The sequence below is a fragment of the Halichoerus grypus genome, chromosome 5 (genome assembly GCF_964656455.1).
Source record: "Halichoerus grypus chromosome 5, mHalGry1.hap1.1, whole genome shotgun sequence".
In the NCBI taxonomy this organism is placed as follows: Eukaryota; Metazoa; Chordata; class Mammalia; order Carnivora; family Phocidae; genus Halichoerus; species Halichoerus grypus.
In genome coordinates this window covers 83,643,412-83,670,025 of record NC_135716.1, presented here as the reverse complement: position 1 = coordinate 83,670,025, position 26,614 = coordinate 83,643,412, and the positions used below count along the sequence as shown (strand labels likewise).

At 39.9% G+C, this 26,614-nt stretch overlaps 1 protein-coding gene and 1 long non-coding RNA gene across 2 annotated transcripts; both read left to right on the top strand.

The window, feature by feature from the left end:
* On the top strand, positions 1-1,888 carry LOC118526148 (uncharacterized). Its single transcript, XM_078071696.1, has 2 exons — positions 1-121; positions 1,231-1,888. The coding sequence occupies exon 2, from the start codon at positions 1,252-1,254 to the stop codon at positions 1,588-1,590; it is 339 nt and encodes a 112-aa protein (XP_077927822.1). The 5' UTR covers positions 1-121; positions 1,231-1,251; the 3' UTR covers positions 1,591-1,888.
* A 22,428-nt stretch (positions 1,889-24,316) lies between these two features.
* On the top strand, positions 24,317-26,048 carry LOC118526166 (uncharacterized). The gene is made up of 2 exons (XR_004912492.2): positions 24,317-24,409; positions 25,422-26,048. It is a non-coding gene; the product is annotated as an uncharacterized LOC118526166 (long non-coding RNA).
* The last annotated feature ends 566 nt before the right edge of the window (positions 26,049-26,614 follow it).

The window sequence follows — 26,614 nt, the reverse complement described above, 5'->3', positions numbered from 1 at the left end:
GGGGCCCTGTCTCACAGGCTGGAGGCAGAGCCCAAGGCCAGGATAAAGGGCCTTGGGGCCAGAGCCCTTCCAAGCACTCCTCTCCTGAGGTGTTGACGGATCCAGTGCTGCTTGTGCACCAGTAAGTGCCCCCTGGGACTGAGAGCAGAGTCTTCCATAGAGGGAGCTCAGACCAGAGCAGGGGGCAGACAAGGCCTTGGGCTGTGGTTGGAAGGATGAGGACCAAGAAAATCTGAATCAGGAGGGCCAGGGTGGGATGGGTGAGAGAGACCCAGAGCAACTAGGAAGAGATTTGTGTGCTGTATGTTAGAGTTTTGGAAACAGCAGATTGTTCGCAGTTGCTGGGTATGTTTCTCTTGTTTTAGTGAATGAAAACACTGATGGCTAGATTATGCTGGAGTGGTTGCATAGTGGGAATATAGTTTTGGAAATACAGCCAGACCCAGTTGCAGAGACAGTGTGTTGAGGATGTTGGTACTTAACAGAAGAGAGAATCAGAGACACCTGTGGATCTGTTTAGACTCCAACAAGAAGGTCCATAGTGGGAACCGGGGGCACACTGGAGCTGAGAAACCCTGGGGTTTGCCTGGGAAGCAGTCCTTAGGAGAAGGACTATGTGCATTAGAGCCCTGGGTTAGGAGTCAGGGAGTCTGGGAACAGAACTGAGACAAACTAGTGACTAGCACTGGGCCAGTGAATTTGCCTTTTTTCCTTCCAGTTTCTTCATTTATAAATTGAATTGGTTGGGACAAATTGACTCCAAGGCCTTTGCAGTTATGATTTTCTATATTCTGCAAAACCAAAACATATCAGAAATCCTTCCAAGAGAGAATGCTTTTGCCTTTTCCTTTAAGAGGCATTCAGTGCTAAAATGGTCTCTACACTAGATATCTGCAAGATTCTTAGTGATGTGAGAAAATGAAAGCTGGCCTGGAGCCAATTTATTTTCTGGTCTTTTCTCTGACACTAAGGAAATGTTAATAAGCATCAATTTTCTCTACATATTTGGGCATGATATTGTTGACAACATTCCAAATGGGACTGAAACGTGACTCTGTGAAACAAGGCACATGGTACACCAGTAAGAGTGATAAAATTGTCAGAAATGATTTTCCTATGTCTGATTTCAAGACTTTCACAATAAGGGTGCTAGAAGTGATGCTAAGAACAGGAAGGGGCAGGAGGGCTCTGTGTGTCCTAGGTCTGACTCGCTGTGTGACTCTCCCTCAGCTCCTGACCCCGCCAGCCGAGATGTCCTGCCAGCAGAACCAGCAGCAGTGCCAGCCCCCTCCCAAGTGTCCTGCGCCCAAGTGCCCCCCAAAGTGCCCCCCCAAGTGCCCCCCAAGCTGCCCCCCCAAGTGCCCCCCAGTCTCTCCCTGCTGCGGCTCCAGCTCTGGGGGCGGCGGCTGCTGCAGCTCTGGGGGCGGCAGCTGCTGCAGCTCTGGGGGCGGCGGCTGCTGCCTGAGCCACCACAGGCGACGCAGTTGCCACCGTCACAGACACCAGAGCCCTGGCTGCTGCAGCCAGCCCTCGGGGGGCTCCAGCTGCTGTGGAGGGGGCAGCGGTCAGTCGTCTGGAGGCTGCTGCTGAAGTGGACCCTGAGCCAAGGAGTGCAGAAATAGAGGCAGAAAGGGGCAAGGTCATCTTCCGTTGCTCTACCTGTGCTGCTGAGACATTTTAGTGAAGACTTCAAACTCTGTTCTTGAGGATCCTTCTTACCTGAAATCCAGATATCTGTGTCCTCTCTTAAAAACTCATCTTCTGAATTCTGATCCCATGTTTGCAGCCTGCCCTGGGAACCCCAGATAGTAATTCCTATGCCATTCCACAGATAATTTCCTTGGCAGTCCCCTACCTGAAGCAAAACAATAAAATAATCTGCTCACCATCTTGTTCTAGCCTGCTTTTCCCTTGCTTGTAAATGTACTGGGAAAGATGAGCATGTCTGATCTCAGCTCAGTCTCCCCTTGTCATCTGGGCCCTGATGTAGCACTGCTTGTTTTTGATGGGCTGGAAAAATTATTTTCTACCCTTCAAGAGTAGAAGTTCTTCCAGCTGGACCTAGAATTAAATCAACACGAGACAGATTAACAGGAGAAAAAGTCAAAGTTTTATTACATGTGCACGGAGGCCCAGGAATGACACCGAGGCCCAAAGAAGTGACCAATGCAGGCAGTTTTTACTCATTTTAGACAGGCATTAACAAGACAAAGAAAACAACTTTAGGAGCTTCAATTAGTAAGGGATTCTAAGCAGAGTTTGGGCAGGGGTGGTAAATTAGTAAAAAGTAACAAGAGTTGTTTAGACAGACTTCTCTGCTCTAAATTTCCCACCTCTGGTGATAAGGGTGTCTCTTTACCTCCTGCTACAGGGAGGGTACTTTTCACATGGAGAATTATTTCCTGCTTTCAGGGGGATGGAGGAGAGTCTGAGTGTCCTTCTAGCACAGGCTGTTATTTAAGTAGCTTTAATTTGAAGTAATCAATCTACCATTGTGGTATATTTGGGGGTAGCCTACCCTGGGCCCCTACAGTTCCATCCTCTGGATGTTTCTCTGCAAGTTTCTCATATTAAAGCTGAGCTGGTGACTGAGGAGGAAGAAACCGATCTGCAAAGATTAAGAGATCTCCAAAGAAGAGAAAGGCCACAGACTAGAATGAGGATGAATAAGCAGAAAAGAACAAATGGAGCACACTTCCCCACATCCCATTAAACCGAATTCCCTAAACCCGGAAATAGATTGGTCTAATAGAAAGTCTGTGCTTCATTTATCTAATGAAAAATGTTAATTCTTTCTTTTAACTGATTCATGTTAGATATTATTTGTCCCATTTGGTTTACATAGAAGCAAAACTTTTCACCAATGATTGCAGAGGCACTCAGTGGATCTGGAGCATGATGATTTTGGAGTACCACAGAGGCTAAGCTCTTAACTTCTGATTGGAGTATTTTCAAAGTTTGCATAGTGGTATTGAATTCTTGTCCCATCACCACAGAGAGATTTAGGATTGCTTTTTCTAATTTATAATCCCCAAAATTTGGGAATAAGAGCCTTAACACTGAAAGAACTTGGAATTATGATATGACAGTGGATTTTCTACAATTTCTTGATGGGCACGTTTATGTAGCACAATTTTATGAACAAAGAAGCCCAAGTTTGTAATTGGCTGGCATTTAGGGTGGAATACTTAGGAACAAATGGAGCCAGGTATCCAAGTCTGCATCGTCCTGACCACGTAGGTGGGAATATTTTGTAGACCTTTTTGCCACATAAAATAAGACCAGTGTGGTTTATAGACAAGGTTAGTTTGGAACTTTCAAGTGTGGAGTGCTCCATGACCTTTGATAATGTTAATATTCATACATTCATACATCTCCATTTTTCATGTGGTCCTGTCAGTATATGAGAGTAGCTGATGTAGGAGGCCCGTAGTTTGGTTCTGGCAGTGATAAAGCTTAGTTTTGTCACCTAGCCAAGTAAGTCCAGAATTTTGATTGACCCAAATATAGTTTGTGGAATTCGGTAGTCTAACAAGGGGGGTAGCTAACATACCTCACTTTGTACGTTGATCTGTAAAACATCTGGTGATTTGGCAAATGTCTATGCTAGAGTTATTTTTAATCTCCTTGCCAAGTTTAAAGATGATATTTTTAGTATCAAACCACAGGATTAGGTAGCTATAAAGTTTTGGTGTATCTCTCAGGAGAAGTCCAGTCCCGGTCCATTGAAACAGACGTCTGTTTTCAATGCAAAAGGGAAATTTTTCAGTTATTTTTTTTTCAGAAACATTTTTCAGAAATTTTTTAGGAGTGGGGGTAGGAAAAGAGAAGTTTCTTGATAGTCCTTGAGATTCTGTAGAGATTTTCTGGAGCCCAAGTAGTTCACCAGGCAAAAAGGCAGAGTGAGTGATATTCTTCTGGCTGTAGATACCATACCTTGCAATCTATCCATCTACCATGTTCAGACAACCAGGTGTTCACATCTGCAGGAATGAAGACCATTTCAGGTTCTTTTGCATTATCTAGATGTTGACATAGCCAATAGTCAGACTGATTTATAAGTGTGGCCAGGTAAACTGGCATACGGAAGTGTTTGGTCTGTGCCTGACCTATTGAAAAAGAGAGGGTTAGTAAGAGCAAGACACAGGTTGGAAAGGAATCCATAGTGGAGACTTAAAGAGGGGAAGTAGGATAGAAAAGCACTCTCCAGTTAGCCTTCCAACAAATAATCTATAAATGGGGAAAAAGTATTAAAAAGTATATATATAGTATTTTGTTAGTATTATATATATTATAATATGCTTATATAAATAATTTATATTATATATAAATTTACATTATATGATAATATAACATATAGTATATATTATATATAAATTTATATATAGGAATACATATATATACATGAGTTTTAAAAAGGAGGAGTAGGGAAAAGAGAAGTTTTTTGATTGTGATTTTGGGAAAAGCTGTCTACATCATGGCATGCTTCTGGGACCTGGGACTTGAGCCTGGAAATCCTTATTTTCAGGTCACCTGTAGGGGGTGGTCTCCCAGTTGTCTTGCAGCTGTTGATCTGTGTCTATTTTGGTATGGTTCTCATGAATCCAGAGGATTTCTCTTTTATTCTGGTGGCAGTGTAGATCATCAGCAGCACCTCATAGAACCCTTCCCAGCAAGGTGCCAGCCAGTGTTTTCTTCTAAAGACCTGGATGTAGACCCTGTCCCTGGTTGAAAGGGCCCATAAGTTGATGGAGGCCATGCTCATTTACCTGTTGATGATATGCTTCATGTATACTTGTTAGTCCTTGTATATAGTTAGTCATAGCATCACATTGCTCACTTAATGCCCGAGTGAAAAGTTTAGAGGTGCCAGTAGGCATTGGACAACCAAACACTATTTCAAAAGGTGTCAATCCATGCCTCCTATTTGGAATATTATTAATAAGGGCCAAGGGCAATGCTTTTGGCCATTTAAGTCCAGTTTCTTGACAAATCCTTCCTCAGTTCCTTTTTATGTAAAGATTTTTTACAGTCCACTTGCCTTGGTGATTGAGGATTTTAATGAGTACTCCAGAGTTTTTGCAAGCATGTGGTTTATCTCTGCTGTAAAGTGAGTTCCTTGGTCTAACTTAATCACTAAAGGACTGCCAAAATAAGGAATAATCTCAGTTATTAATTTTTTTTTACCACTGTTGTGGCATCAGCATGTCTAGTCAGATAGCATTCAGTCCATCCACTAGACATTCAGACAATGATCAACCAGTGGGAACAGCCAAGGTTGGGGTCAAGTCTATAAAATCCATTTGAAATCTGCAAAGGGCAGTGTGGGCCCAGGAGGTCTTTCTGGGGTATATTGATTTCTTCCAGAGATTTGGTGAGATTTATAAGTAGTGCACTGGGAAATGATTTGGTCATAAATTTTGTGGGTGTCAGGGCAAAGCCAATTGTCTTACTTCTTTAATTATCCCCCATTTGCACATATGTCCCATTTGTGGGAGCTAAGTGCAAGCCAAAAGGTTAAAAGAAAAGGGGATGTAGGAGTCCAGTTTGGCCCAATATATGATCCATCTGATAATTTCTTGGCACCCTTTTGTGTCCAAGCATCTTTTTCAGATTTGGGGCATTTGTCTAATGATTAATATCAGTCAGGGATATAGGTTGGGTTAGAAACTGGATGGAGAGAGGATAAGGGGGTCCATCTGGAGCTGTGTTTTGGGCAGCTGTCAGCTCTACCATTTCATAAAGATGTACCATCAGTTTCCTCTGTATATGGTCTGATCAGTGAGCATTGGCAATTTTAGAAGGGAGGGGAACAGCTTGTAACAGCAATTACATGCCCATTAACAATGAGAGTACCTGCAGAAGTTAAGAATCCAAGGGATTTCCAAATTGATCTTCCCATAAAAACCAATAAGGTATTGCTTAGAATGAGAAGTCTCTAAAATTTTTTTCAAATATAGAAGTTTTTCCAATTCAAAAGATCCACCATCTGGCCACTAAAAAGTGGGATCAGCATTAGTATATTTATTCCAATAGTAACTCAATCCAATAAGCCTCTCTATGGAAAGACCCAGAGGCAACTTTCCAGGCTTAGTATAAATCTTTGCCATGGATGCAAGAAGTGTCCGAAGAGGGCATAGATGATGTAGCCCCCATGACACGAAGTTTACTCCAAGAATAGTCAAAGAATGCAAAGACCTCCATTACACAGATGGTAAGAATGATGTGGTGTCTCCAGTGTCTCTGGTATCCCACAAATGAGAGACACCTCCAGTCACAGATCTGCTGATCTATGATACCCAGTTACCTCAGTGCTACTGGAATTGGAATGGGATTTTTCCTGCACTAACAAGCAATGAAGGTTGGGATGACAAAGACCCCTTATGGGCTGGAACCCCTTATGACAAACCTCGAGAGCTTCCATGGCCAACAGCTCCTTGTAACTGCATGCCTTGGATCCCCAGTCTATTCTACTGGTCACTGGGGTACACCCCCATAAGTGGTAAGTGCACCCTCCAGATGGCAGAGACCAGGGAAAATATTCTCACTGGTCACAAAGCCAACATCTTAAGACATAGAATAAGATGAAAAGGAAAACCTCATCTGATTTTTCTTATATGCACACTAATAGCTTTGGCCAAGCCTTGTGTGTCTTGGAGCCATGGTAATACCTAAGAGGGATGTGTCAAAGAGTTGGGGATTTTGTGTTTTTTTTACTGTGTACCTTGATGCACAGAAGTTTGTCTTGGCAGATGACCTAGTGTCAATCTAGTCTTGATCAACTTATCCTGACATAGGAGACTTTGGGTTAGGTGGTGAGCGCTCTAACAGCTTTTAAGTGCTAGACCCTTGCCCACCAATTTTGTAGTTTTGACTTCCAAGGTGTTTCTTAGCAACTGCCTTTGCCTCATGTGCACATTAACCCACAGCAAAATTTGTCCAAACAGACGCTGGTCTGATGAGAACCGTGAACTCATCAATCTGTGGAACTGGCTTGAACAGCAGGTTTATAGGACTTACATCTGCGTTCTGTCCTATGATAATTCCTTTTTATGACAAACAACATAAAAGACACAAAGAAAAACAAAGACCATCTCTGTGAGGAAATGGATCAGTACCCAAAGAGTACTCTACTAAATTTTTACTGAGAGTCATTAAGCCCAAGGAACCAGCTACACAGTTATGTTCTGAATTTAGAGAGAGAGAAAAAGACTCTCACCCCTCTCACTCCACCGGACCGTGCAGACAGAAATTTGGGATGCTGACATGGTAAGAAGTCTTACCTTCTGCTGACAATAAGGTCAGATGTCCCAGAATTGTTTAGCTGCAACATCCAGACAGAGCAGTGTCCAGTGAATTAAAGTGTCCTCCTGACCATGCCAACTGAAAGGAAGGAAAAATTCTTTTATATCCTTCAAGGTCTTGCAGCTGGGCTAAGAATTTAATTTATTTGAAACAGATTAATGGAAGATAAAACCAAAGTTTTATTACATCAACACGGAGGCCCAGGGATGAAATTGGGAGGGTGGGCTTCTGGGGTGGTTTGCTGGTGTATGTAATGGCTCTCACCTGGAAAGACAAACACAGGGTCCTGACTGGGTAGCTGCAAAGTCCTCTAATTCCCCGTCCCTCCCTTGGCTCTCCACATTCACGACTAATTCTTCATCTCCACTGATTCCAGCCTGCTGAAAGTGATTGTTTTAAAAACCTTATGATTTTGCACAATAAAATCTCTAGTGAAAGAAGAGACTGGGACAAATATAATTAGTGAGGCAAAATAAATAGTACAGAGACCCTTTTGTATGAAAGAATTTAAAATACATTTAAATAAGGGAACCACATCATGTTCTATAATAAAATGAGTTTCAAGTGGATTAAAGAGTAAATTGTTAATCTAATCACTAAGTACAACTCACAATGGAGAAATATTTCACATATAAAAGAAACAGAACAAATGTCAAAGAGAAATTTTAATAAAACTGATTCCATCAAAATAAAATTTCAGCACATCCAAAATCACATAAACAAAGCAAAAGAGAAAGCCAAAGTACCATATCTAAAGCACTCAATGAATATTTATTAAGTACCTAATATATCCAGTTGTTTATTTAGGCAGTTGAGAGAAATTAGTGAACAAACAGAAAAAAAGATTTCTGCCCTCATGGACTTGATTTAATTGAAAGATTTTTAGTGAGAACTATTTCAGAAGCTTCATGTAATAAAATATAATTCAATATGTGTGTATAAAGCTCTGATGTTTAAATTTTTATTCCAAATTTTTCATTACATTTTATTTTTTTCTTTTTTCAAGTTTTTATTTATTTATTTTTTGATATTTATTTATTTATTTATTTTAATTTTATTATGTTATGTTAGTCACCATACATTACATCATTAGTTTTTGATGTAGTCTTCCATGATTCATTGTTTGCATATAATACCCAGTGCTCCATTCAATATGTGCCCTCTTTAATACCCATCACCAGGCTAACCCATCCCCCCACCCCCCTCTCCTCTAGAACCCTCAGTTTGTTTCTCAGAGTCCATAGTCTCTCATGGTTCGTCTCCCCCTCTGATTTCCCTCCCTTCATTTTACCCTTCCTACTATCTTCTCTTTTTTAACATACAATGTATTATTTGTTTCAGAGGTACAGGTCTGTGATTCAACAGTCTTACACAATTCACAGCACTCACCATAGCACATACCCTCCCCAATGTCTATCACCCAGCCACCCCATCCCTCCCACCCCCCACCACTCGAGCAACCCTCAGTTTGTTTCCTGACATTAAGAATTCCTCATATCAGTGAGGTCATATGATACATGTCTTTCTCTGATTGACTTATTTTGCTCATCATAATACCCTCTAGTTCCATCCACATTGTTGCAAATGGCAAGATTTCATTCCTTTTGATGGCTGCATAATATTCCATTGTATATATATACCACTTCTTCTTTATCCATTCATCTGTCGATGGACATCTTGGCTCTTTCTATAGTTTGGCTATTGTGGACATTGTTGCTATAAACATCGGGGTGCACGTACCCCTTCAGATCACTACATTTGTATCTTTGGGGTTAATACCCAGTAGTGCAATTGCTGGGTCATATGGTAGTTCTATTTTCAACTTTTTGAGGAACTTCCATACTGTTTTCCAGAGTGGCTGCACCAGCTGGCATTCCCACCAACAGTGTAGGAGGGTTCCCCTTTCTCCGCATCCCTGCCAACATCTGTCGTTTCCTGACTTGTTAATTTTAGCCATTCTGACTGGTGTGATGTGGTATCTCATTGAGGTTTTGATTTGGATTTCCCTGATGCTGAGCGATGTTGAACACTTTTTCATGTGTCTGTTGTCCATTTGGATGTCTTCTTTGGAAAAATGTCTGTTCATGTCTTCTGCTCATTTCTTGATTGGATCATTTGTTCTTTGGGGGTTGAGTTAGATAAGTTCTTCATAGATTTTGGATACTAGCCCTTTATCTGACATGTCATTTGCAAATAATTCTCCCATTCTGTTGGTTGTCTTTTGGTTTTGTTGACTGTTTCCTTTGCTGTGCAAAAGCTTTTTATCAAAAACAGACACATAGATCAATGGAACAGAATAGAGAGCCCAGAAATGGACCCTCAACTCTATGGTCAACTCATCTTTGACAAAGCAGGAAAGAATGTCCAGTGGAAAAAAGACAGTCTCTTCAACAAATGGTGTTGGGAAAATTGGACAGCTACATGCAGAAGAATGAAACTGGACCATTTCCTTACACCACACACAAAAATAGACTCAAAATGGTTGAAAGACCTCAATGTGAGACAGGAGTCCATCAAAATCCTAAAGGAGAACACAGGCAGCAACCTCTTCGACCTCAGCTGCAGCAACTTTTTCCTAGAAACATCGCCAAAGGCAATGGAAGCAAGGGCGAAAATGAACTACTGGGACTTCATCAAGTTTTTATTTAAATTCCAGTTTGTTATCATATAGTGTAATATTAGTTTCAGGAGTAGAATTTAGTGATTCATCACTTACATACGACACCTAGCCCAGTGGTCATCACAACAAATGCCCTTCTTAATCCCCATCACCCATTTAACCCATCCTTCCACCCACCACCCATCTGGCAACCTTCAGCTTGTTCTTTATAGTTAAGAGTCTGTTTTATGGTTTGCTTCTCTTTTTCCCAACTATGTTCATTTGTTTTGTTTCTTAAATTCCTCATCTGAATGAAATCATATGGTATTTGTCTTTCTGTGACTGACTTATTTCACTTAGCATAATACGCTCTAGCTCCATTCACATCATTGCAAATGGCAAGATTTCATTCATTTGTTATGGCTGAGTAATATTCCTTTGTGTGTGTGTGTGTGTGTGTGTGTGTGTGTGTGTGTATACCATATCTTCTTTATCCATTCATCAGTGGATGGACATTTGGGTTCTTTCCATAATTTGGTGCTATAAACTTCAGGGGTGCATGTACCCCTTTGAATCAGTATTTTTGTGTCCTTTTGGTAAATACCTAGTAGTGCAATTCCTAGATCATAAGGTAGTTCTATTGTTGTTGGTTTTTTAAAGATTTTATTTATTTATTTGGCAGAGAGAGACAGGAAGAGCAGGAACACAAGCAGGGGGAGTGGGGGAGGGAGAAGCAGGCTTCCCACTGAGCAGGGAGCCCGATGCGGGGCTCGATCCCAGGACCCTGGGATCAGGACCTGAGCTGAAGGCAGACACTTAATGACTGAGCCACTCAGGCATCCCAAAGTAGTTCTATTGTTAACTTTTAAAAAAATTAAAAAAAATTGTTTTAATTTTATTGTTAGTCACCATACAGTACATCATTAGTTTTTGATGTAGTGTTCCATAATTTATTGTTTGTGTATAACACCCAATGCCCCATGTAATACGTGCCTTCCTTAATACCCATCACCAGGCTATTGTTAACTTTTTGAGGAAACTGCATATTGTTTTCCATAGTGGCTGCACTAGTTTGCATTGCCATCAACAGTATAAGAGTGTTCCCCTTTCTCTACATCCTTGCCAACACCTATTGTTTCCTATGTTGTTAATTTTAGCCATTCTGTTGGGTGTGAGGTGATATCTCATTGTAGTTTTGATTTGTATTCCCTTGATGATGAGTGATGTTGAGCATCTTTTCATGTGTCTGTTGGCCATCTGTATGTCTTCTTTGGAAAAATGTCTCTTCATGTCTTCTGCCCATTTTTTAACTGGATTATTTGTTTTTTGGGTGTTGAGTTTTATAAGACCTTTATAGATTTTCGATACTAGCCCTATATATGATATGTCATTTGCAAATATCTTCTCCTATTCCAAAGGTTGTCTTTTAATTTTGTTGATTGTTTCCTTCATTGTGCAGATGCTTTTTATCTTGATGAAGTACCAATAGTTCATTTTTGCTTTGTTTCCCTTGCTCCAAGAGACGGGTCTAGCAAGAAGTTGTTATGGCTGATGTCAAAGAGGTTACTGCCTATGTTCTCCTCTAGGATTTTAATGGTTTCCTGTCTCACCTTTAGGTCTTTCATCCATTTTGAATATGTGTGTGTGTGTGTGTGTGTGTGTGTGTGTGTGTGTGTGTGTGTCTGTGTGTCTGTGTGTCTGGTATAAGAAAGTGGTCCAGTTTCATTCTTTTGCATGTTGCTGTCCAGTTTTCCCAGCACCATTTGTTGAGGAGATTGTCTTTTTCCCATTGGATATTCCTTCTTGCTTTGTCAAAGATTAGTTGACCATATAGTTGTGGGTACATTTCTGGGTTTTCTATTCTGTTCCATTGACTTATGTGTCTGCTTTTGTGCCAGTACCATATTGTTTTAATCACTACAGTCTGGAATTGTGATGCCTCCAGCTTTGCTTTGTTTTTTCAGGATTGCTTTGACTATTCAGGATATTTTGTGGTTCCATACAAATTTTAGGATTGTTTTTCTAGCTCTGTGAAAAATGCTGGTGATATTTTGATAGGGATTGCACTAAATGTATAGATTGCTTTGGGTAGTATAAATATTTTTAACAATGTTTGTTCTTCCAATCCATGAGTGTAGAATGTTTTTCCATTTTTTTTGTGTCAGCTTAAATTTCTTTCATCAGTGTTTTATAGTTTTCAGACTATAGATCTTTTACCTCTTTTGTTAGTTTATTTCTAGGTATTTTATGGTTTCAGACAAACTAGATTTTAAACCAGACTATAACAAGAGATAAAGAAGGGCACTATATCGTAATAAAGGAGTCTAGATCTACAACAAGAAGATCTAACAATTGTAAATATATATGCCCCCAACTTGGGAGCACCCACATTCATGAAACAATTAATAACAAACATAAACAAATTCATTGATAATAATGCAATAATAGTAGGGGCTTTAACACCCCACATACTGCAATGGACACATCATCTAAGCAGAAAATCAACAAGGAAACAAGGGCTTCAAATGACACACTGGGCCAAATGGACTTAGCATATATATTCAGAACATTTCATCCTAAAGCAGCAGAATACACATTCTTTTCAAGTACACATGGGACGTTCTCCAGAATAGATCACATACTGGGTTACAAATCAGGCCTCAACGAGTACAAAAATACTGAGATCATACCATTACATTTTAAACCAAATTAAATTTTAAATTAAATTATTTAATTTTTGATTATAATAATTATATAAATATTACATAATAAATATATTTATACAGATTATGTATTATATTTAAATATATTTATATGAAATATATTTATATATAATGAAATAATATATTTATATATAATATTCATATATTATATTTATGTTATATATAATTTATATATATAAATATTATATAATATACAATAAAATATAATTATAAAGAATTTTAAGTTTTAATTTTGAATTAAAGTTTTTAAAATTTATTAGGTTATTTTAGTCACCATACAGTATATCATTAGTTTTTGATGTAGTGTTCCATGTTGAATTAAATTTTTTGAAAAACTTTGAATTAAATATTTTAAACATAGTTTAAATAATTTTAAATTAAAATATTTTAAATTTATTGTGAAAAATTGATATTTAAAGAATATTTATTTAATAAATAATTTCTTGCCCATTATCCATACTGAGATAAAAAAATTTCATACATTTGATGTCTATTTTCTTCCTTCCCTCCAGACCTAATTCATTAGCCTGACTCATCCGGAGTTTAAGTATTCCTATGTATTTCCTTATATTTTAGTACATTTTAAATTTCCTTAAAATATGTGGAATTGTTTACATAGTTTAACTTAAATATTACATATTTGATTCACTTGTGTAAACTTGCTTTTCTATCACAGAATCATTTGTGAGATATTCATGTTAATCAGTGTCATTTAGTTTATTTTTTACTGCTATATTGTACTCCACCTTACAACCACACTATTTATTTAATCAGTTCTTATCAAAGAACATTTACGTTGCTTCTAATTATTTTGCAATTCTAAACAATTTCATTATTAAAAAATCTCTACATATTGTCTATGTGGAGGACAGCCTCTCAAGGATATGTATCTATATTTATATCTATCTATCTAGGAATTGCATGGTCAGATTATAGATATGCTCATTTTTAACCTTACAATATATTGTCACATGCGTCTCCAGTTTACAATCCCTCTGTTAGTATAAAAGAGTTCCTGTTGCTTCATTCTGGCAACACTTTGTGATATCAGATGTTTATATAATTGTTCAGTGTGGATGAAATACTCATTCTATATTTTTTGTGTATATTTCATTGTTGCTGTGTTATCCATTTTCCTGATCATAAGTGGTCTTGAGCATCTATTCATATATTTTGAACGTTTTCTTCTTTTGTAAATTGCTCTTTCTTACCTTAGGAATATTTTTTATTCATTTGATTTGTGAGAATTCTTTGTGGTATTGTATTAAATATATATAATAAGATTAAGGCAGTTTTCATTTTGTGATATTTATTTTTTCTTTCCATTATATCATGAACATATGTATAGATCTTATTTGTTTTTATTTTATTTTATTATGTTATGTTACTCACCATACATTACATCATTTGTTTTTGATGTAGTCTTTCATGGTTCATTGTTTGCATATAACACTCAGTGCTCCATTCAATAAGTGCCTTCTTTAATACCCATCACCAGGCTAACCCATCCTCGCAGCCCCCTCCCCTCTAGAACCCTCAGTTTGTTTTTCAGAGTCCATAGTCTCTCATGGTTCATCTCCCCTTCCGATTTCCCCCTTCATTTTTCCCTTCCTACTATTTTTTTTTAACATATAATGTATTATTTATTTCAGAGGTACAGGTCTGTGATTCAACAGTCTTCACAGTGCTCACCATAACACATACTCTCCCCAATGCCTATCACCCAGACACCCCATCCTTCCCACCCACCACCATTCCAGCAACCCTCAGTTTGTTTCCTGAGATTAAGAATTCCTCATATCAGTGAGATCATATGATACATGTCTTTCTCTGATTGACTTATTTCGCTCAGCATAATACCCTCTAGTTCCAACCATGTTGTTGCAAATGGCAAGATTTTGGGTTTTTTTTTTTTTTTTGATGGCTGCATAATATTCCACTGTATATATATACCACTTCTTCTTTATCCATTCATCTGTTGATGGACACCTTGGCTGTTTCCATAGTTTGGCTATTGTGGACATTGTTGCTATAAACATTGGGGTGCATGTACCCTTTCGGATCACTACATTTGTATCTTTGGGGTAAATACCCAGTAGTGCAATTGCTGGGTCGTACAGTAGCTCTATTTTGAATTTTTTAAGGAACCTCCATACTGTTTTCCAGAGTGGCTGCACCAGCTGGCATTCCCACCAACAGTGCAGGAGGGTTTCCTTTTCTCCACATCCTCACCAACATCTGTCGTTTCCTGACTTGTTAATTTTAGCCATTCTGACTTGTGTGAGATAGTAGCTCATTGAGGTTTTGATTTGGATTTCCCTGATGCTGAGCGATGTTGAACACTTTTTCATGTGTCTGTTGGCTATTTGGATGTCTTCTTTGGAAAAGTGTCTGTTCATGTCTTCTGCCCATTTCTTGATTGGATTATTTGTTCTTTGGTGTTGAGTTTGGTAAGTTCTTTATAGATTTTGGATACTAGCCCTTTATCTGATATGTCATTTGCAAATATCTTCTCCCATTCTGTCGGTTGTCTTTTGGTTTTGTTGACTGTTTCCTTTCCTGTGCAAAAGCTATTTATCTTGATGAAGTCCCACTAGTTCATTTTTGCCCTTGCTTCCCTTGCCTTTGGCGATGTTTCTAGGAAGAAGTTGCTGCGGCTGAAGTCGAAGAGGTTGCTGCTTGTGTTCTCCTCAAGGATTTTGATGGACTCCTGTCTCACATTTAGGTCTTTCATCCATTTTGAGTCTATTTTTGTGTGTGGTGTAAGGAAATGGTCCAGTTTCATTCTTCTGCATGTGGCTGTCCAATTTTCCCAACACCATTTGTTGAAGAGACTGTCTTTTTTCCATTGGACATTCTATCCTGCTTTGTCGAAGATTAGTTGACCATAGAATTGAGGGTCCATTTCTGGGCTCTCTATTCTGTTCATTGATCTATGTGTCTGTTTTTGTGCCAGTACCATACTGTATTGATGATGACAGCTTTGTAACAGAGCTTGAAGTCCAGAATTGTGATGCCACCAGCTTTGCTCTGTTTTTTCAACATTCGTCTGGCTATTAGGGGTCTTTTCTGGTTCCATACAAATTTTAGGATTATTTGTTCCATTTCTCTGAAAAAAGTGGATGGTCTTTTGATAGGGATTGCATTGAATGTGTAGATTGTTCTAGGTAGCATTGAGATCTTCACAATATTTGTTCTTCCAATCCATGAGCATGGAACGTTTTTCCATTTCTTTGTGTCTTCCTCAATTTCTTTCATGAGTATTTTAGAGTTTTCTGAGTACAGATTCTTTGCCTCTTTGATTAGATTTATTCCTAGGTATCGTATGGTTTTGGGTGCAATTGTAAATGGGATCGACTCCATAATTTCTCTTTCTTCTGTCTTGTTGTTGGTGTATAGAAATGCAACAGATTTCTGTGCATTGATTTTATATCCTGCCAATTTACTGAATTCCGGTATGAGTTCTAGCGGGTTTGGGGTGGACTCTTTTGGGTTTTCCACGTAAAGCATCATATCATCTGCAAAGAGTGAGTGTTTGACTTCTTCTTTGCCAATTTGGATGCCTTTTATTTCTTTTTGTTGTCTGATTGCTGTGGCTAGGACTTCTAATACTATCTTGAATAGCAGTGATGATAGTGGACATCCCTGCCATGTTCCTGACCTTATGGGGAAAGCTCTCAGTTTTTCCCCATTGAGAATGATATTCGCTGTAGATTTTTCATAGATGGCTTTTATGATATTGATGTATGTACCCTCTCTCCCTACACTCTGAAGAGTTTTGATCAAGAAAAGATGCTGTACTTTGTCAAATGCTTTTTCTGCATCTATTCAGAGGATCATATGGTTCTTGTTTTTCCTTTTATTCATGTATTGTATCACCTTGATTGATTTGCAGATGTTGAACCAACTTTGCAGCCCAGGGTTAAATCCCACTTGGTCATTGTGAATAATCCTTTTAATGTACTGTTGGATCCTATTGGCTAGTATTTTGGTGAGAATTTTTGCATCCATGTTCATCAGGGATATTGGTCTGTAATTCTCCTTTTTGATGGGGTCTTGGTCTGGTTTTGGGATCAAGGTAATGCTGACCTCATAAAATGAGTTTGGAAATTTTCCTTCCTTTCTATTTTTTGGAACAGTTTCAGAGGAATAGGTATTAATTCTTCTTTAACTGTTTGGTAGAATTCCCCTGGGAAGCCATCTGGCCCTGGGCTCTTGTTTGTTGGGAGATTTTTGATGACTGCTTCAATTTCCTTAGTGGTTATAGGTCTGTTCAGGTTTTCTATTTCTTCCTGGTTCAGTTTTGGTAGTTTATATATCTCTAGGAATGCATCCATTTCTTCCAGATTATCTAATTAGCTGGCATATAGTTGCTCATAATATGTTCTTATAATTGTTTGTATTTCTTTGGTGTTGGTTGTGATCTCTCCTCTTTCATTCATGACTTTATTTATTTGGGTCATTTCTCTTTTCTTTTTGATAAGTCTGGCCAGGGGTTTATCAATCTTATTAATTCTTTCAAAGAACCAGCTCCTAGTTTCGGTGATCTGTTCTACTGTTCTTTTGGTTTCTATTTCATTGATTTTTGCTCTGATCTTTATTATTTCTCTTCTCTTGCTGGGTTTAGGCTTTATTTGCTGTTTTTTCTCCAGCTCCTTTAGGTGTAGGGTTAGGTTGTGTATTTGAGACCTTTCTTGTTTCTTGAGAAAGGCTTGTATTGCTATATACTTTCCTCTTAGGACCGCCTTTGCTGCATCCCAAAGATTTTGGACAGTTGTGTTTTCATTTTCATTTGTTTCCATGAATTTTTAAAATTCTTCTTTAATTTCTGGTTGACCCATTCATTCTTTAGTAGGATGCTCTTTAGCCTCCATGTATTTGAGTTCTTTCCAACTTTCCTCTTGTGATTGAGTTCTAGTTTCAAAGCATTGTGCTCTGAAAATAGGCAGGGAATGATCCCAATCTTTTGGTACCAGTTGAGACCTGATTTGTGACCTAGGATGTGATCTATTCTGGAGAAGGTTCCATGGGCACTAGAGAAGAATGTGTATTCTGTTGCTTTGGGTTGAATGTTCTGAATATATCTGTGAAGTTCATTTGTCTAGTGTGTCATTTAAAGTCTTTATTTCCTTGTTGATCTTTTGCTTAGATGATCTGTCCATTTCTGTGAGGAGGGTGTTAAAGTTCCCTACTATTATTGTATTATTGTCAATGTGTTTCTTTGATTTTGTTATTAATTGTATATAATTGGCTGCTCCCATGTTAGGGGCATAGAAATTTACAATTGTTAGATATTCTTGTTGGATAGACCCTTTAAGTATGATATAATGTCCTTCCTCATCTCTTATTATAGTCTTTGGTTTAAAATCTAATTTGTCTGATGTAAGAATTGCCACCCCAGCTTTCTTTTGGTGTCCATGAGCATGGTAAATGGTTTTCCACCCCTTCACTTTCAATCTGGAGATGTCTTTGGGTCTGAAATGAGTCTCCTGCAGATAGCATATCAATGGGTCTTTTTTTTTTTTTTTAAATCCAATCTGATAGCCTGTGTCTTTTGATTGGGGCATTTAGCCCATTTACATTCAGGGTAACTATTGAAAGATATGAATTTAGTGCCATTGTATTGCCTGTAAGGTGACTGTTACTGTATATTGTCTCTGTTCCTTTCTGGTCTATGTTACTTTTAGGCTCTCTCTTTTTCTTAGAGGACCCCTTTCAATATTTCTTGTATGGCTGGTTTCTTGTTTGCAAATTCTTTTAGTTTTGTTTGTCTTGGAATCTTTTTATCTCTCCTTCTGTTTTCAGTGACAGCCGAGCTGGGTATAGTATTCTTGGCTGCATAGGTCTGTTGCCAATCTAATGTTTCTACCATTGTAGGTTACAGACCTCTTGTCCTGAGCTGCTTTCGGGATTTTCTCTTTGTCTCTGAGCTTTGTAAGTTTTACTACTGGATGTTGGGGTGTTGACCTATTTTTTATTGATTTTGAGGGGAGTTCTCTGTGCTTCCTGGATTTTGATGCCTGTTTCTTTCCCCAAATTAGGGAAGTTTTCTGCTATAATTTGCTCCAAGATACCTTCTGCCCCCCTCTCTCTTTCTTCTTCTTCTGGGATCCCAATTATTCTAATATTGTTTCATCTTATCATATCACTTATCTCTCTAATTTTGCCCTTGTGGTATGATTCTTGTTTATCTTTTTCTCAGCTTTTTAATTCTCCATCATTTGGTCTTCTATATCTCTAATTCTCTCTTCTGCCTCATTTATCCTAGCAGTTAGAGACTCCATTTTTGATTGCACCTCATTAATAACCTTTTTGATTTCAACTTGGTTAGATTTTAATTCTTTTATTTCTCCAGAAAGGGTTTCTCTAGTATCTTCCATGCTTTTTTCAAGCCCAGCTAATATCTTTATAATCATTCTGAACTCTAGTTCTGACCTCTTACTAATGTCCGTATTGATTAGGTCCCTGGCAGTCAGTACTGCCTTTTGTTCTTTTTTTTTGAGGTGATTTTTTCCGTCTTGTCATTTGTCCAGGGGATAATAGATGAATGAGAGAACAAAATGCTAACAGGGTAACAATGACCCCAGAAAAATATTTACTAAACAAATCAGAAGAGACCTGATACTGGGTAAAAAGAAAAGGAAAGAAAGAAAAAAGAAAAAAAAAAAAGAAAAAGATTTAAAAAAAAGAATATGATCAAATATGATCAGGCTGGTGCATAGATCAGTGCCACACACTAGATTTTGGATGTATTTTGGTTTGTTAGAAGAAACTCTCTCCCAAAATTTTATAAGAAAGAAAAACTTACATATGTAGAAAAATAAGGGTAAATATGATGAAGGGATGGAATATGACTGCAAAGATGAAAATTATAAAAGATTTTATAAAAGGAATTGATAAGATAAGAAGTTGGTTGGAAAAAGCAGGAAGAGAAATAAAAAAAAAAGACAGAGAGAGAATGTGATCAGGCAGGAGACTAGAACAAAGCCATACCCTAGAGATTTAGGGTATATTTTGGTCTATTAGAAGCAACTGTGTCTCAAAATTTCAAAGAGAGAACAACTTATATATATACCAAAACTAAGGTTAACTACCATGAAGGGATAGAATATGACTCTAAAAATGAAGAATAAAAATGATTTTTAAAAAAGGGATTGATAAGATGTTGGTTGAAAAGGGAAAAAGAAAAATTCAAAAAAAAGAAAAAGAAAAAAAAGAAAATTAAAAAATTAACTTTGAAAGACTAAAGAATCATGGGTAAAAAAGCCATGAGTTCTATGTGCTGTATTCCCCTAGTGCTGGAGTTCTGTCATTCTCATTGATCGGTAAACTTAGTCTTCGCTGGTTGTTCTTGCTGATCTTCTGGGGGAGGGGACTGTTGCAGTGATTATCAGAGGTGTTTGTGGAAAGAGGAATTGCTCTGCCCTGCCGGGTCCGGGCTAAGTAATCTGCTTGGGTTTGCTCTCGGTCACTTTTTCCCTGCAAGCTTTCTGTACAGCTTTGAAAATGGCAGCCTCCCAATCTCCCCTCCGGATGAGTGGAGAGCTCGGGGCCCCACTCCTCAGTGTGCCCCCAGGGAAAAGCAGTCAATCACGCCTGTCTCCCTGGTCTCCGGCTGCACTCCGTGCTCACCTGGCCTGTGACCGAGCGTTTCTCTCTCTGGCACAGGACCCTGTTTGGAGTCTCCAAACCCAGCGATTCTTGCGGTGCACTCCCGCGCCACTTCTCCCTGGGGAGAAAGGGGAGTCTCCCCTGATCTGCTGCTTGTTGGGGCCCTGCTGGAAGAGCAGTGGCCCAACTGTGCCACGGATAACAGTTTATGGCAACCCCGAGCAGAGAGCCCACTCCTTGGCTCCCTCTCTGCAGCCGGCTTTCCCGCTCTGATACCTGGGAGCTCTGCCGCACTCAGGCACCCCCATTCTTTCTGTGACTCCGAGGGTCCTGAGACCACACTGTCCCAGAGAGGGTTTTACCCCCCGCTTAGCCACTGGAGCGATGTCCCTCATCAGAGCAGACTTCCAAAAGTTCCAATTTTGTGCTCTGCTGCTCTATCACTTGCCAGTAGTGGCTGATGGAGGCTCCCCCACCCCCAGTCTATCTTCCCATATATCGCCTCAGATTCACTTCTATGCACATCCTACCTTCCAGAAAGTGGTCTCTTTTCTGTTCAGAGAGTTGCTGCTATTCTTTTCTTCGATCTCCTGTTGAGTTCGTAGGTGTTCAGAATGGTTTGATACCTATCTAGCTGAATTCCTGGGACTGGTTGAAATTTAGGTCTCCTACTCCTCCACCATCTTGCTCCTCCTCCTGTATAGATCTTATTTACTTAGATCTTCTTTAGTATCCTTCGATAAAGTTTTTAAATTTTTTTCTTTCAGTAAAGTTTTAACATTTTGTACATAAATATCTTGTTCATTTAAAAACATTATGTAGCTTATGTATTTTGCTCTTTTTTAAAACAGCATTTTTAAATCTTTTTATCTTCTGTTATTTTTAAAGAAGTATAAAAATATTGATGTGACAATTTGCTGTACTCTTATTACTTGTATTTTTCTACAAGGAATATGTTTATGCATATATTGTTTTCTTATCATCCCATATTGTTAGCTAGGATGCCACAAGGAGTTATCCAGGTCAGAGGGCTGAAAGCTATCAGCAGGAGGGAGGGTGAGGAAAAGACAAAAGCAGGGAGAAAGCCCAGCTAGATGTTTCACCTGATAGCCCCTTACATGAGCCACTTAGAGCCAGACTGGAGATGAGGACCTGTGCAGAAGCCCCTCCGAGTTGTCCTGAAGTTACCATTAGCTCATTATAGTACTAAGGTCTCCTCCTATGGGGGAGTCCAACATTTCTTTGAGCATAGGATTTATGCATTAGCATGTTGGCATGCTAGGTATGCACAGTTGAACAGAAGTGCCCAAGTAATAAAATATGCATAAATTCTTTTATTTTTTTTTTAAGATTTTATTTATTTATTTGACAGAGAGAGACACAGCAAGAGAGGGAACACAAGCAGGGGGAGTGGGAGAGGGAGAAGCAGGCTTCCCCAGAGCAGGGAGCCCAATGCAGGGCTCAATCCCAGGACCCTGGGATCAGGACCTGAGATGAAGGCAGACGCCCAATGACTGAGCCACCCAGGCACCCCCATAAGTTCCTTTAATGTATATGCAAGCTCCCTGCCCTCACCCCGAATGCACTGAATAAAAGCTTCCTGTACTAAGCCCATGGAGAGACAGTGCTTTGAGAGCTATCTCCCTGTCTCCTTACTTGTAACAAGTAATAAAAAGTTCTTTGCTTTCAACACTTCCTTGGGTTGTGTTCAATTTAATGCACCACAAGCTGCAAACCCTTTGAGTTTAGTTACATTATCTCCTAAGGCTAAATTCTTAGATATTTGAACAGTATAAAAGAATGTTCTCATTTTACATTCTAATTCATTTACACACCATAAAGTATGTATTGAATCAATGAATCATCGTATTGTTATGCATAATCAGTATGCTGATTTATTTTCATACCAGTGAAGCATGAGTGTCCAATTCCTTGCATCCTCTCCAACACTGAGTATTTGTTAGGCGCTCAATCTTTGCCAATCAGATATGAATGAGTAAATTGGATAGACACCCTATACCATAAAAAGATGAGGTTTTTTTTTTATGATTAGTAATACTGAACATATTTCAGTTACTTTTTGGCCATTTGTGTTTCTTCTCTGGTATGTGTATTGCCTGTTCCTGTCCTTTGTCTAACTGATTTATAAGAATTGTTTTCTACATTCCTAGCAAATATGTTGTAATTTCCCCCAATGGATCACTTTTCTTTTTGTCTTATTTATGGTGCTATTTTTTACATAGATTTTTAACTTTTAAATTAGACACATTTATCAATTTTTTTAAAAGATTTTTTAAATTTATTTGACAGAGAGAGACACAGAGAGAGAGGGAACACAAGCAGGGGGAGTGGGAGAGGGAGAAGCAGCTTCCAGCTGAGCAGGAAGCCCGATGCGGGGCTTGATCCCAGGACCCTGGGATCATGACCTGAGCTGAAGGCAGATGCTTAATGACTGAGCCACCCAGGCACCCCATATTTATCAATTTTTGAAAGGGAGGAGAACACACTAAAAGTCAACAATGTTCAAGGTTCTGTCTCTGCAAAGGGCTGCACGGTAGAGGGAAAAGAGCAAAATTTGCACTGTTTTAATGACTTCCCATGGATCTCAGCAGTGTTTCCTCCTATCCCTTGAGATTAAAAGGACATAGGAGACAGATGAGTAGATGACTTCAGAAAACCAAATCCTTGTCACTAAACACTTTTTTCTGTTGAAAGGATACCAAATCAATATAAATCTATTGAAATCTAATAGCCATGGCTTACAAATGACTCTGCATGATATTACAAGCATGTTGCTTGTAATTCCCCATTGGGGGAAATTACAACATATTTGCTAGGAATATAGAAAAGCAATTCTTATAAATCAATTGGACAAAGGACAGGAACAGGCAATACACATACCAGAGAAGAAACACAAATGGCCAAAAAGTAACTGAAAATATGTTCAGTATTACTAATCATAAAAAAAAACTCATCTTTTTATGGTATAGGGTGTCTATCCAATTTACTCAGATCTCTGTAGGATGATATGGTCAGCACTCATCACTGTGCATGTCTTATCTGATTGCATTACATCACAGGGAAAAGCTGTTTGCAAACTCTCAGGTACTATGAAATGCTGGTGAAATGATTATAAATGCATATCTTGGCTCTAGATGCTGATGGTGGATGCAAACATCAGATCCAGACCCCGCTCTGAAGAATTCAGAGATATGTCACATAAAGTAAAATAAAGATAAAGCACAAAGTAGCCAGTCCAAAGTAGAGCTCATAGGTCAATTCAGCTTCAGAGAAAGATTTCTTCTCTTAACGGAGCAAAGGAAAAAACCATAGAAACAGAATAATTTCATACTGCATAGGTATTTGAATACAAGGACAAGGAATTTAGGTTTTATCCTGAATCAGTGAAGGCCCTTGAGAAAACTTCATTTACTGATAATGTGACTATATAATTCACCATCCAAACTGGGACACACTTGAAACATTTTAGTTGGAGCCCATCCATGCTCATTTCTTTATTATCTACAGCTATTTTCACAGTACAATGGCAGAGTTGAGTAGTTGAGTCAAAGACTTTATGGCTCCCAAAGCCTAAAATATTTAGTCATTAGCCCCTTATTGAAAAATTTGCTGATCCCTGGTGTATTCCATTGCATTTAAGAGCCTAGAGTCAGACCTAGAATGCAATCCTGGTTCTGCCACCTGGTAGCTGTGCATCCTTGTGAAAGGTACATAAAGTGACTCTTTTTTAGTTTTGTTTATCTGTCTCCTCTATTATAAAGTATGAATAATGACAAAAACAGGAAAGAGGGACTGGGGCCCAAGGTCCAAAACAGGAACTATGAGGCCTTCCAGGTGGCACTTGCCAAGGAGAATGAGGCAGAAGATCAAAGTAAATTTTCCACAACTGTGTCATTCCTTGTTTCTAAGCAGCCCTATTCTAAGCTGGGAGTAGCTGCTCTGAGCCCCATGGAAGGAGGCAGGAAGGAGCTGCCAGTCACCACTTGTCACAGGACCTCGTGGGTGGCAGGAGGCAGTCCCCTCATGCTCCGGTCCTGTCTCACAGGCTGAGGGCAGAGCCCAAAGCCAGGATAAGAGGGCCTCAGGGTCAGAGCACCTCCATACACTCCTCTCCTGAGGTGCTGACAGATCCAGTGCTGCCTGTGCACCGGTAAGTGTTCCCTGGGACCAGGACCAGTGCCTTTCACAGAGGGAGCTCAAAGCAGAGCAGGGGGGCAGATGGAGTGGAGATTTGGGGGAAAAGGACCCATTATGTCAGAGGAAGAATGTTTGAGAAAGGAGTGCAGGGAGGAGTCTGGCACCACCTGGGCACATAAGAAGAACCAGGTGGCTATGCCTTTGAGCTCTGGAGAAAGCAAATGGATCTGCTGTGTGGTGTGCCACTCAAGATGGGGACACTGAAGCACAGACACTGGGCTCTCCTCTGACAGGTTTCAGGAGGGAGCTCACCTTTAAAAATATAGCCCTGTTCCTCCTCCCTGCAAAGGGGGGTTGTGGACAGGGACCTCAGGCTCCTTTGAGCTGCCTATCCATGAGTCTGGGAACATGTTTGCAAACTTCCTGTGTTGATGAGGATAATGCAAGCCTGAGAATCACCTTGCCAACCTATCAGCATGAGGTGGTGGAGAGAGGTGACCTAGGTTCTGGACTGAGATCAGGGGGCTGGGTTTAAGTCCCAGCATTGCAGGAGCTGAGACGCTTATTAGTCTCTTTAAATGAGCTTACTGAGGCAGGCCATCTCCAGGATCCTTTGCAATGCTGACCTCACAGAATAAAATCATCTTGGAAGTTATGACAAGAGGCAATAATTACTGTATGTTTCCTTTAAGAAATAATAGCCCCTCAAGTGGCCTATTAATTGAACAACTTCAGATTTGAAGGGCATGGTTGGAACGCGTTCCATCTTCACTTACAAGGATTTAGACCCTTGGACATGTTTAGTACTGTGGTTTGGTCTTAGTTTACTACCTTGTATACTGGAGGAAATTGCATGTCTGACTTACAAGGCTCTACTGAGAATCCAAAGAGATGATGCCAGAGTACAGGAAAGTCGTGCAGCTGCTGGATTATGGAGATGCTTCTATGACTATACGGGATGCTAAGAGGGTGAGAGGGGCAGGAGAGCTCTGGGTCCTGGATCTGATTGTGTGAATCTCCCTCAGCTCCTGACCCCGCCAGCCGAGATGTCCTGGCAGCAGAACCAGCAGCAGTGCCAGCCCCCTCCCAAGTGCCCCGCGCCCAAGTGCCCCCCAAAGTGCCCCCCCAAGTGCCCCCCAAACTGCCCCCCCAAGTGCCCCCCAGTCTCTCCCTGCTGCGGCTCCAGCTCTGGGGGCGGCGGCTGCTGCCTGAGCCACCACAGGCGACGCAGTTGCCACCGTCACAGACACCAGAGCCCTGGCTGCTGCAGCCAGCCCTCGGGGGGCTCCAGCTGCTGTGGAGGGGGCAGCGGTCAGTCGTCTGGAGGCTGCTGCTGAAGTGGACCCTGAGCCAAGGAGCGCAGGCTTGGGGACAGCGAGTGGCCAAAGCCTTCCTCCTGTTCCTGCTCCCCCTGCTGGGCCTGCCCAAGGGGCTGAGTTGTCTCAGTGAGGGTTCTGAGCTCTGGGCTGGTGGGTCCCTCTGCCCTGGGATTCAGAAGGCTGAATCCTCTCCCCTAATTCCATCTGCTGACCTCTGACACCAACTGTGTTATTTGCCCTGGGATCCCCAAACCACAGACTCTAATCCACTCCCCGGTACTCTCCTTGCCCTCTGCTCCTCAAGTGAAACAATAAAACAAGAAATCTGCTTACCATCCTGTTCTAGACTCTTCCTGGCCTGCTTGCATCCCAGTATTTTATTTTTCCACCACTATGCATTCTCTTGCTGCCCGGAGATCTTGGAAATCAAATTTGTGCTAGTTGCATGGTTGGTGATGGGAGGAGGGGAGAGAAAATGGCTCTGCCTCCTACTCTGACACCATTTCTCAGACAAATACTATGTAGCTCTTCTGGAACTTGAACTTGGACTTCCTCTGGGGTCCAAACAAGTCACCAGGGCAATGCATATTCCATTCCTCCCCTGGTCTCCTCCTCCTTCTCCATTGTGCCATTGCCCCAACTCACCCTCAAATTTCTTTCTCCTTCAGCCAAAAAATTTATTTAGAAAATTATACATGAATTTTCTACAAATAGCCCACGAAACAACCATGATGTTTCTAACTAGAAACATCCATATAGCATGCAGCAAAGATTGTAAAAATTAAAAATGCCTGTAAGGAATTAGGGAATTTTAAAAAATCAGTTACTTCTCCCCTGTTTCTCTCTGAGTCCTAAGTTCAGTTTTTTCAGGTCAAATACTTCATCTCTATGTTCTGTAA